This window comes from Phascolarctos cinereus, unplaced genomic scaffold (assembly GCF_003287225.1).
Source record: "Phascolarctos cinereus isolate Bilbo 61053 unplaced genomic scaffold, phaCin_HiC Scaffold_3;HRSCAF=262, whole genome shotgun sequence".
In the NCBI taxonomy this organism is placed as follows: domain Eukaryota; kingdom Metazoa; phylum Chordata; class Mammalia; order Diprotodontia; family Phascolarctidae; genus Phascolarctos; species Phascolarctos cinereus.
In genome coordinates this window covers 9,714,197-9,726,862 of record NW_027555736.1, presented here as the reverse complement: position 1 = coordinate 9,726,862, position 12,666 = coordinate 9,714,197, and the positions used below count along the sequence as shown (strand labels likewise).

At 52.3% G+C, this 12,666-nt stretch overlaps 1 protein-coding gene across 6 annotated transcripts in view; it reads right to left on the bottom strand.

Annotated features, from left to right (window-relative positions):
* Nucleotides 1–4,875: 4,875 nt before the first annotated feature.
* UROS (uroporphyrinogen III synthase) overlaps nt 4,876–12,666 on the bottom strand; it is a 40,799-nt gene continuing 33,008 nt past the window's right edge. For all 6 annotated transcript variants that reach the window (XM_020973657.2, XM_020973656.2, XM_078150693.1 and 3 more), the window contains 4 exons: nt 12,289–12,372; nt 11,183–11,268; nt 7,838–7,936; nt 4,876–5,428 (listed from right to left, as the gene is read on the bottom strand). In XM_020973657.2, the coding sequence (XP_020829316.1) occupies nt 5,276–5,428; nt 7,838–7,936; nt 11,183–11,268; nt 12,289–12,372 (422 nt within the window). In that variant the 3' untranslated portion in view covers nt 4,876–5,275. The remainder of the gene's footprint in view (nt 5,429–7,837; nt 7,937–11,182; nt 11,269–12,288; nt 12,373–12,666) is intronic.

Here is a 12,666-nt window from a genome sequence, read left to right as displayed (position 1 = left end):
CTCAGAAGTGTTATGGGAGCGTGACCGGTAGTGCTTTGTCCACAAAGAAATCACCAAAGGACTTCAGAGGCCGTCTACGTCCCAACTGTGCCTGGTGTAAAGCAGTTTCCTGTAAGGCATCCCCATCGTGTGGCCCCTAAGGCTCCACTTGAAAGACTCCCTCCCTCACAAGGTAGCCCAGGCAGGCAGGCAGCAGCCAGCCAGCACTTAAGTGCTTATGACGTGCTAGGCATCCTACTAAGCCCTGGAGATACAAAGGGAAACAAAACAAAACAAAATAGTTCCTGCTGTCAAGGAGGTCACAGTTACAGGCAAACAGCTATCTGCAAACAGGATCCACGAGATAATTAGAGATAATGTCAGAGGGAAGACACCAAGATCTAGGAGGTCCGGGGAAGGCATCCTGTAGAACATAGGACTCAGCTGGGACTTGAAGGAAGCCAGGGAAGCCCGGAGGCAGGGACGAGCAGGGAGAGCCTTCCCTGCATGGAAGACAGCCAGGGAAAGTCTCGTGTCCCTCCCTCGAGAATGGGAAGCCCGCCCTACGCTTCCTCTTCCACAGCCCCCAACCCCACCCCCTTCCCCAGTGCCTTCCTCCTGGCCTCCAGGCTGCTCTCTGCTAGTTTATTTCTAATTACGGGAAGGTTCTGATGGCTCTGCTCTCTGCTCAGGAATGAGGGACACATCGAACCGTATTTAATAGTGGTTTGAGGGCCACCCCGTTGACATTCCTTCGAAAGAGCTTCATGATGGGGTTGCAGGAGCGGTTCGGAAGGAGCCTGTTGCCATCTGGAATGTGACGGTGGATACCGCGGTAGTTAAAGCAAACAGCACTCATCAAAATCACAGCGGCTGCATTTCCAGTTCATTAGCAATCCTGTGATCCCCGCTGGCGGAGACATCTTCCAGGCGCCTGTACAAGGATGCTCCACCTAACGAACGGCAGTTAAGTCAAGGGGCGACTGACTGCCCTTCTCCCAGGAATGAGCGGATGGAGATATGAAAAGGGGCTTCGACTTGGCTATTCAAGCAACTAACTGCACTAGCTTTAAATTCAATTAAGTGGAGTGAGCTCCTAGATAGCAGGAGAAAAATAAGCCAGTTTTCTCCCTCATTAGTCCTAGTAAAACTGGCCTGCTAGTCTGTAACTCACTTCACCCCCTGCCCCCTGCCTGGAATGCATGCCCGTCTTCATTTGCCCTCTTAGAATTCTTTTTTTTTTTTTCAAAGCTCAGGTGCCTTCTCCCACACAAGGGTATTCTTGATCTCTCCCCCCACCTTTGCCTGGCACACAGTAGGAGCTTAACAAAGGCTGATTGATTCCCACCCCAGTAGACTATAGGTTCCCTCAGGGCACATATTTCCATATATTTCTTTGTATGCCCTGCCCAAGCACTCAGCTGGCATTACAGCAGACACTTAATAATTGCGGAATTGAATTGCAATTCCATTTCCCTGCATGACTGGGACCATCAAACTCATTTCAGACTGTGCAGGCAGAGATTTCAAAGCTTGTCACTTGGTTTCCTCATGGCTAAAATTCCAGACCTGCTACTTAGGACGTTCCCTAGGAAGACACATTCTGAGAATGTTGCCTATGCTGGGGCAGTGTTCTCCATGGGACCTGAATGCCATGTCCTACTTAGAACTGAATGGGAGAAATGCCCCTCACTCTCCTCTTTGCAGATGTGAGGGACCACAGGTGGGCAGCAGTGCACATAAAGTCATTCAGCTGATGAGTAAGCTGAGTCATTTGACTGTAGTTTTTTTTCTCTCTCTTTTTCAAACTCCTTTATTCTATGGGACGGCTCACTGAGTGAGGGAGAGTGAAGGACACATACGGCGTCAGTGATTTTGTGTAACCACATATACATGTATACACTCACACAACGCTCATGCATTGACGAGTGAGAATCGGACCGAGCTAACATCCATAACGTCTGCTAATGTTGTGGTGAAGAAAACCGGACAGGGAAAACCCCGCACCTCCCTTCCAGTGGCACGCTTCTTCTCAATTCTTTCTGTTTATCTGGATGTAAGACCACAGCCAACACATAAGGAAAAGCAAGACCACTCAGACTTTCCCCAACGTCCTCCGACCCCTCATGGCTGTGCAGATGACCTGGGCTTCTCAAAGGCTCTGCCCGGAAAGGGAAGGATTCAGCAGGTTCTGTAAGCTGAAAAAGCTCCAAGTACAGGTCCACTGATGGATGGCAAGTCTCGCATTCAAGGCCTAGTCTAGATGGGCTCTTGACACTAAATTCTAGCTACAAAACTGGAGTCAGGAAGGTCTCAGCTCAAATCTGGCCTCTGATTCTTCCTAGCTGCATGACCTTGGGTAGGTCACTTAGCCCTTGTCCCAGTTTCCTCATCCATGATATGGCTATGCTGATAGCACCTCCCTTGTTTGGCTGTTGTGAGGACCAAAGGAGAGAATATTTGTAAAGCTGTTAAGAGGGAAATTTAACAAAAGGGTAAACTGAGGCAAATCTCTGTGCAACATGACATTGATTAGCAGGGGCGTGGGGCTGGTCAATAAATGGGTCACTGGCCTGCCTCCGTTTATGCCACAGTCCCCAAGCAGACCCCTTTTACAGGATTTCAGGAGCTATGGAACAAAGACCACAAGAGGACAGAGGACCTCGCGGGTTTGGGGACAACACTACTGGTCACAGAGCTGAGGTGCAGGGAGCTACACGACCGTTTGGAAGCTTGGTAACGGCTGCCAGCAACAACCCCCCTTCTCTCATGAGACTACGAAGTGCTCACCATTTGAGAGTAGCGCAAGGTTTAGAGATAAGGGACCAGACACTGACATTGATGGACAGCAAAGCGGACGTCCTTCAAAGACATCTCAGTGGCATGAAACAGTAGGCCCCACTCCTCTGCTTTCACCCCCCCCCAAGACCAGACCGGTGATTAGCAAGAGAAATGGATTTCTAAAGTGAACTCGTTACAAGCCAGCTGAATTCTGAACCCTCACCTACACCACTGCAGGACAAAAACAGGTAACTAAATCGGTTCGGTAAATGAACGAAACAGGACCCATCTTTTCGGATCAATGCCAGCTCTCTCCCGAGCCCTCCAGTCCTCAGAGGTCGCCAAACTTCAGGACGTGCCTTTCACTCCAAGGCCTTGCCTAGTCTACTTCTCAAACTTCATTTTTTATGGGGCCTTGGCTATGAGGGCGACTCAGAAGGGTCCTTGGTCTCTTGGAAGATGGCGGCCGCACTAACACCGTGCGGACCAAGGATGATACTGCCCTCTTTGGCCCTGTCCTGCCTGTTACGTAATCCAATGGGGCATGGCCAAGTTGTCCACCTGGGGCCTACTGCTCCCGAGCCAATCCTGCTGTGTCGGAGAGCAAGCGGAAAGCTCACCAACTCTAACTCTTCCTCCGACCTTTCCATGCAGACAATCAATCATCAGACTTGCCATGGCAAGAAACTTTTTTTTTGGCTTTCTGGTGAGGAAATCAGGGTTGAGTGACTTGCCCCGAGTCACACAGCTAGTAGGTGTTAAGTGTCTGATGTCAGATTTGAACTCAGGTCCTCCCGACCCCAGAGCTGGAGCTCTATCCACTCTGAGTAGCAAGAAACTTCATAAGAGAGCTAGCAGTGACCAGAACAAAGAAATCCCAGGATGCCTGACTTTCAAATGAGAAATTACCAGGACGAAACTGGTCCTTTATTGGAGAAAGAAGGCAGAGGCCTGACCCGGCACCCAAAAGTTTGCTGTTGTTACGGCCTTTACGACCTGTTCAAACCCAGGGAATCACAGAGCTCTTACCTCACTGTTCCTCAAGCCTTCACTCGGTGACTTGGGAATTTCAGTTCTGGGCCATGGCTCCACTCGCACGCCAAGCTGCCTGCTTTTAAGGGCAAATGTGCTCCTTTCGGGTCCTGTGTAGGTGGCCACCCAGGAGACCCTTGTACTGCTGCTCCCGATCCCAAGAAGAGTCCTAATGTGGACAGTGGAAGCCCCTTTCTTACTCCCTCCCGTGCCTGCATGTTGTCTCCTCCCTTGGAATGTCAGTGCTTTGAGGACAGGGCCTGTGTTCTAGACTTTCTTGGTCTGAGCACGGGGCTTGGCACATTTCAGTTGTCTGACTCTTCATGAGCCATTTGGGGTTTTCTTGGCAGAGGGACTGGAGTGCACTGCCATTTCCCTCTCCAGTTCATTTAACAGGTGGGGAAACTGAGGTAAACGCGGCGAAGTGACTTACACAGGGTCACACAGCTAGGAACTGTCTGAGACTGGATCTAAACTCACCGAGATGAGTCTTTCTGACTCCGGAGCTGGCGCTCCATCCACTGCGCCACCTAGCGTGGGGCCTGGCATGTATTAAGCGCCCAGTGTCAGCTGGCCGACTAGCTGGTCTCAGAGCTTCCTGAGCCCACATGACTGCTACTAACTGATCAATCTATGCCAACCCTCAGGCCAAGACTGTCAAAAATGGTGGCGCCGTCTGGACCTGGCCCCCAAAGGGAGAGCCCAGGCAAGGACGTAGCTGCTCCGGGCCAGCGCTGATGCCCTGGCGCTCTGTTGCCTGTCTTGGAGAATCAGACGGCTTCGCTGACCCTCTCCTCGCCTGTGGAACAGGATCTGTAACCCCAGTGGGCCTCCACGCCCACTCATATTCTCTCTCCCCAGGCAGCTCTGGGAGGCTGTACGCTACACGGGGGTTTCTAATCTAGGTGGATGGGGGGACTTTCCATCCCGGACGCTTCCTTTGCACATAAAAACTCAGGTCAAGACACATACTCACAAGGTCCCGAAGTACGACAACGAAGCCCATGTGTGTCAAGCGAAGAGGGCGTTTACAGGCTCAAATCATGCCACACATAACAGATGGGCACTCTTTGAAAACAGAAATTGTTTCAGCAAGTCAACAGGCATTTATTGAGCACCGACTGCATGCCAGGCACTGTGCAGTTCATTCTTAAGACTGTCTCTCTCTATCGCTGGCACCTTGCACCATGCCTGGCACACACGATGGGGATTAATACATGTTTGCTGATACTGTATTCCAACGAGGTATTTACTGAATTTCATGCACATGTCCCTTTTCCCTGCCCCTCGAATTCAGAGTGAGGCAGAAGCAATGCAGCTCATTCCTGAGCTAGGCGGTGAAAATGAGAAGATGCCGCGAGCCCTTCCTCCTCTCGCTGCCTGACACACCACCCCCAGCTCCCGGCTGCTGGAGGGAGGGTGCTGACCGAGCCCACCTGTCCCCCTCGAGCTGGCCTGGGACAGAGCCGAATGTGGATGGGGACTAAGCTGCCCCGGAGCAGGACAGGCTCTCTGGCCGAAGCACTTTCTGCAGGCCTGCGGCCAAGTCGTGGGGGCAGGGCCTCTCTGCCGTGCAGCTCACAGGGATTCCGGCGCTGGCCATGGCTCGGGCTGTGGTTGGACCTATGGCTGCAAACTGAAATGACAAAAACCGGCCTTAAATTCCCGCAGAATGTAAGTTTCCTAAGGGCAGGGACAGCCTCATTTCTTTGAATCCCTAGTGCCTGGTACAGGGGTTGGCATACAGTAGGTGCTTAATGAATGCTTGTGGGATGGAAATGAAGGCAAAGTGTAAAGAGGCAGATGCACGGCCTGGTCTCCTAAAGCATGGTGACTCTACTCGTGAACCATCTGCGGGTGACACCGACCCTTTTAGAAAGTGGGATTGTGGCACACCGCAGGGCCAGCCAGGCCTGGAAGCAGAAAGAGCTGGGTTCAAGGCCCAGCATGCATATTTCCCAGCTGAGTGACCCTGGGCCAGTCACTGACCTGATACAAGTCTCTCACTCGTTAATGGAAGGGAATAAGCATTTATTAAGTGCCTGTGTGCCCAGCACCGGGCAAAGCACTCATCTGAAATCATCTCATTCGATCCTCACAAAAACCTGAGGAGGAGGGGCTGTGGTCGTTCCCCCTTTTACAGGTGGGGAGACTGAGGCAGGCAGCAGAGAAGCAGCCTGCCCAGACCCTGCTGGGAAGGAGAAGCAGCCCCAAAGCCATTGGGGTGGCCATTCACAGGATCACAGACCTGGGGTGCTGGGGACCATATGGGCCATCTGGCCCAATCCTTCATTTTACATAGGAGGGGACTGAGGAACGGGTGTGGTGGGGATTAAGGGACTACAGCTATGTGGCAGAAGGGATAGAGTGCTGGGCCTCAAGCCAGGGACACCCGAGTTCAAATCCTGCCTCAGACATGAGCTAAGTGACCCTGGACAAGTCACTTCACCTGTCTCCTTCAGTTTCCTCATCTGTAGTAGGGGGATAACAACAGCCCTGACCTCCAATGGTGGGTGTGAGGATCAAGTGCCTGGCATACAGCAGGCACTATATAAATGCTCACTTCATTCCTGTCTGTTTTCCTTTCCCCAAGGCCACGAGGTAATAAGCAGTGGGCTGGGATTTGAACTCGGGGTCACTGACTCTGCCTTCTCTGAACAGGGCCTAGCTTTTGGTGGCATGTCAGCTCAAATTGGATGACTCGCCCTCAACCTTGCCTGGAGGTGTGGCCCATCCCCTCACTGCCTGGTCCACCTTGCCAAGGTGCTCCTGGTCATAGGAGGGCAGTGGGCACAAGGGGAAAAGGGCTGGCCTAGGGTCAGAGACCTCGATTCGAATCCTGACTCTGCCTTGCTAGGTCACTGTAGGTGAGTCCCTTAGCTTCTTCCCCTGTGGGGTGAGTCCTTCCATCATGTAGAGGCTGCAAAGCTTTGTAAACCTCCAGAATGGGGAGCACCTGCCTCCCCCTCCCCCTCTGGGAGCCCAGCCCCCAAAGGGATCTGGGGTCAGGCCTCGGTGAAGCTGCTCTCTACACGCCCTCTGGACGAACCTGCCTCCCACCTGCCTCCACATGGGCCTACCCCTACCTGCTGGGAGCGGCTCCCACCTGTAGTCACACAGGGCAGTGGCTCCGCAGGAATCATGGGAAAGGACACATCTTTGGGGTCTTACTAAGGTTAACTTTGCTCCCTTGGTCTCAGCTTAAACTCGGGAGCCGTGCTGTGCCTGTCAAGCTCGCCAGCTCCCAGCCTGGTGCCTGTGGGATCTCTCTCTGTGCACCAACGAGAAACACAGCAACAGCCTGGCGAGTCTACGGTGCATCAGATGCTCAGAGAATTACTCACTTCACCCCGGTTTCCCCTCAACAGCCTTTCAGAACCACAGCTTTCTCCCTTTCTGTGGCTGGGCAACTTATTCCTGTGTCCTCCGGAATCCCTCTGGAACAATTTGCGGCAGCCTGGATGAAGCCTGAACACTGGCACCAAGGGCACCTTGCCCACCCTCCCGGGCTGCTTCCCTGCAGGTGCCCATTCTGCAAGCCCCCGGCCTACCCTCTGTAGATGCAAGGACCCTGGGGCACTAGCTGGGCACAGCGACACTATGGAGACAGAGGAGGCAGTTCCCTCAGAAAAGGCCAGTGGGCCGACTGAATATTGAACACAGCACCCTCCTGCCCAACCAAGAGCCCCCAGCGCAGGCACCCCTGCACACCACGCCCGGTTGGGCTGGGGCACCGAGGCCTCGGATGTCCCTGGGGTGCAAAGAGAGAGCCAAACAGTGCCTGGCTTCAAGGGGGTGGATTAGTAAATACAAAGTCACACCACATCGTTGCCAGGAGGAGCACGAGGCACGGGGTCGGGGAAGGCCTGGACAAGTCCCTGGTGTTGAGAGGCTCTGGGATTCTGGGTGGAGAACGAGAGGCCCAACTCAGGGCCTCTCAGGGCCCTTCTAGCACTAAGCTTTTAGGGGATCCCACTGAACCACTTAACACCAAGAGGATGGATCGAGGTTTGAATAAAACTACAGTGGGCATTGGCTACTTTACCTTAATCTGGTCAAAGCTGTCGCCAGATAACTCCTGAATGTAGCTGAGGCCATGTGTGAGCCCAGAAGGACTGAAGAAGGTGACACTGGCTGGAACGCCCTGTAGAGAAAGAGAAGACAAGTCCACGTCTCTGGCCCATAGGCAGGAGACACTTCCCCAGTCCTGGTGAGGTCAGCGCAATCTCACAAGCTTTACCGGATTCCCAGCACGTGGGCCAGACACGTAGTCAGTGCTGCCACGGACGTCGGCACAAGGAATGATGACGGTCACAGCTACTTTTGGAAGGAGGCTGAGCCTAACACCATTCAGCATCCTTCAATCATGGAGGCTCTTAAAGAGCCAGGCTCCCACAAAAGAAATGGACTCTGTCTTAAAAAATCACAGTAATAGCTCATGAATGTAGAAGACCTTTCCAGTGGGCTCTATGTGTAATAAGCTCACCAGCTGGTTAGAGGAAACTATCTAATGGGAGATTTTAAGGAGAAAATAAAAATCCAGGCACCATGTATAATTCTAGCAGCTCAAAGGTGAACCATTTCAATAAGCCACTGACTTCCAAAAGTCAGAGACTGGACAGAAGCAGAAATGCTGAGCCTGCTGCCATTTCTTCAAGAAGTTTCAGCGTTGCAATAGGCTGGAGGCCATGCTGAGCTCCAGGCCCCGAGGGCATGTGCATGTGAGCTGGAGGGACGGCAGGGGAGGGCCCGGGCAGCGGGGCCAGGAGCAAGCAGCAACGGCCTCAGCCTCGCTGGCGGCCGCACCAGGCTGTTCCGGGAAGTGACTATGCCAACGGAACGGCAGACGATGACACTGTTGTCCCCCGAGATGACGGCAGCGGTGGCTGCCCGTGTGCCTGCCCCCATCCGGTTTCTATAAAACGTTGATGCAAGTGGCCTAACCACACAGTGCAGACACGCTTGAAGACAGGACAGCAGAACTCAACAGGCCGCCAGACGGGCTTCTGAGAAGTGCAGAAGCTTCAGCCACATATCTGACTGACTGGGAGACGGACAGAAGGCTAGATCTCACTTACTGCTGCTGGATGGCTACAAAAGAAAGCTGCCCTCGGCCCAGGAGAAGAAAGCGCAGGCTTAAAGGCGCCTGTCTGCCACGAGTGCATTGTGACAGTGCCAGGTTTGTGACAGAAACAGCCACGGAAGTAACTTTGTTCAACAACTGTCTGAATACCCACGTCAAGGCAGGCATAAATGGTTGGGGGCTCAACGGCGGGCCGCGCCAGAGCCCTGGGAGGTACCCTGCCTGGCAGGAAGGTGAAAGAACAATTCCTGACCGCCGGTGATCTTTCCCAGATGTGTATGGCCACCCCAAACCTGCCATCTGGAGATGACAGTGGACGAGGGCCACTGAGCCCTGGAACACTGCAGAGCAGCATTTCTAAATTCTTGACAGAGATTCAGGCAAGAGGATTCCTGAAATCACGCTATCCTGTATTTTTCATAACATTTTATTTATGTGTTTTTAAAATAAGTGACCATAATAATAGTGAACCATCTTTCTGTGATAGGTTATACTAAAAACTGCAGAAGTTTTTTGTAAAATATCTATAACCCATGAATGCCTGGTTTAGTTTTACAAACAATATATGGTACCAATGATTCAAAACATGCACAGCAATGAGCTAGCTGGTTTCCTTTGTCTTCCTTTACTCATTACTAAGGACATCTACATAACTGATTAATAAACAAGAAATGCCAGCAAACAGTACTGGGCAGTGTCTGAACAATGTGACATACAGATCTTCTAACAAGGTTAACTCCATGTTGAAGTTGCCAATTTGAGGACTTAGTTGCTTCCACAGTTCATTATTTTTTGGAATGCTGCGCACGGGATTCACATAAAGTATGCTATGTATACAAACTTATTTAGATTTTTTTGCAAGAATATTACTCAATGTTAACAGCATACAGGGCCACAAACCTTCACTTACGTAGTCACAAGCATTGGTGTGCTCCCGGAAAGCACAACCTTTGACCCACGGGCCAGGGGTTCCTGCTCTTCTTTGTGACTTGTTTTCAGTGGATTCCTTCATACCAGTCAAGTCTCTGTGTTGACTGCTAACCTCTAATTCAGGAGAACCACAATATTTATTCCTCATTTGTTCTTGGGATTTGAAAAAAAAAACATACATTTCCCAAGGAATTCCAGGAAAAAATTCCTTGTATAAAGCCAACTCAATAAAACGTATAGTCACACAGTGCCTGGCACACAGTAGGCGCCTGTTTATTGAACTGAATTTGGGAGAAATCGGCTTAACTGGCCACCTTGGCAGAACAAAGTAGGTGAAGAACATGCACCTGGACAGGTAGCCCCCGGCCTCAGTCCCTCAGCATGCGATGTCCGTGGGCCTAATTATTTTCCATTCTGTTCAATAAGCCTTTATTGATTAAGAGCCTACTATGTACCAGGCACCATGGGAATGACACAAAGACAAAAAACCTGGCACCAGCACGTCAGACAGGGGTACGCCTGTGAGACTCCTTTCTACTGGGGATCTCAAGGCGTCTATCCCTTCCTTACCAGCTCTCTGGCTATGGATCAGGGAACGCCAGAGGGCCATGGAAAGATACCTAGTGGGCAGAAGTAGGCCGGGGCACACCCCCAGGGATGCCCGAGGGCAGGTGTGTATGGAGGCCTGCCCCGCAAGGGCGAGGACTAGCCGAGGTGCTGGGCTCCACGACAAGGTCTTGGCCGCCTCAGGCGGTGTGCTCATGGAGAGGTGTGGCTAAGAGCCCCCCAAGGGCATGGGAAGGTGTGCAGGGGTGCGACGATGCCCGCTCGGCCCCTACTCCTCCAGAGGCACTAGGAAGAGATCAAGGAAATCGCCTTTGCTGCAAGCACCTACGCGACCCCACTGGGCGCTGGGCGCTGGGGACACGCTCAGACTCTCAGGGGAAACGCCATCCCCAGACACAAGCAGGCACAAAAGAAACACAGTTTGGGGGTGGGGTGGCCACCTCTGGATTTCCCGCAGGCCCTTTTCCTGGCTTTGAGGCGGAGGGCCTGTGAGGTCTCTTCCACCATAAAAGATCCTGGCATGACTCCACTCTGGGCCCCAAGGCCCCCGAGGTGGTGACAAACACTGTGTGGTGCATGTCACAAAGACGGTGAACACCAAAGCTGCCCAGGGTGCCGCTGGCCTCCTACAAAGTCCACATGGAGGCAGAACATTCCCAGCTCAATGGTGCTAGAGTGACCCAGACACAGTGAGCCCCCGGGGAGTCCAACCTCCAATGTGGCGCCAAGCCAGAGGGAAGGTCAAGGGGTGGTGGGCAGGCCCGGGTTAGGATGGAGGCTCTTAGAGGCCTCCTCAGAAACCCAACGTACCTGTGAGGAGAAGTAGTTCTTCAGGGAGTCCCGTATGCCAGGATGCTGAATCTTCTGGTAAACAGTGATGCTTTCCAATGGGATACCTTAAAGGATGAAAAGCAGACAAAAGCACGGGGACCCTGAGAGCTGCGACGGGGCCCCTCCAGACACCATTTCACCATCGCTCCCCCCCAGCGAGGGCCTGCTGCTCTGCACTGAGCTGCCTGGAATAAGCGATTCCATCTGCTGAGCAGCATGATGGAAGGTGCTGGGTCTTCTTCCAGAGGCAAAAAGGGAGGGGAATGAAATTTTCTATAGTGCCTCTGTGTGCTGGGCATGTTGACACAAAGACAAAAGGTCAGAGATTGGCTGCTTTGACAGTTTCTATACAGGCCATCATGAATTCAAACACAAGCTTAGGATGGAAAATGAACAGCCCAGAAAGTGGACTTTCTAAGAACACTCACTCCCTACCCCAATCTTTGTGATCATTCACATCAATTCATTTCCACAGAGAGGAACAAAGCTGCCCTAAGGACCTGGGGAAAGGACCCAAAGGAAGGGCACATCTTGGGTTTAAAGCAAACGAAAAAGGGGCAGCTGGTAGCATAGTGGACAGAGCCCCGGGTCTGGAGTCGGGAAGACCTGCGTTCAAATCCAGCTTCAGACACTTATTGGCTGTATGACCTTGATCAAGAAACCCCCCTGCTGTCTGCCTCAAGCTTCCTCATCTGTAAAATGGGGGTAATAACACCACCTAGCTCTCAGGGCTGTGGGGATCAAAGGAGGTAATACAAAGTGCTGTGCAAGCTACTGCACTACAGAAATGCAAGCACTTGTCATGACTATTAAATTCTAACATTGCTCAAAGTGGCTGAGGCCCAGTGGAGTTCTTCTGTGAGCTCAGTAACAATCCTGCTATGCAGAAATGTATCAGCCTCTGGCCCCAAAGTCCAGGAGACTGGGCTCTCAGCCACCGTGAGAGACCCTTCCAGCTCCCACCTCTGGGCATCTGAGGCCTGCCATTTTGAAGGGCTGCCTGTTTCTCTCATGGGGCTACAATGTGACAGAAGTCCCAGACAAGGGCAGACAGCGCGGCGCTCCCAACAACCAGCTCTAGAGACCTTTTTGTCTGAGCATCTTGGGAAGTGTTTCTCCTTTGAGGGTTCCACAAGGAAAGAGAAGGGGCAGAGTCTCTGGCTTTTCTCCTGAAAGCACAAAGAAAACAAGAGAAAACATGAGCACTGGTTATGAGAGATGACTGAGAAGAGAGCACCTGGCCTCCCTGACCTCCCGGCTCTCTGCATGAGAACTGGAGACACAGGCGTGTCCAACAGTTGGGAAATGGCCAGACCGGGGCCCCTGTGGGTGATGGTATGCTGCTGTGCCAAAAGAAATGATGAAAAGGACAGCTTCCACGTGACCCAAAAATGCCCGTGTGAGTGGAAGAGGAACCACTGATACAAGCACCACACTCAGGACAAACCTTATCCAGTTAAATG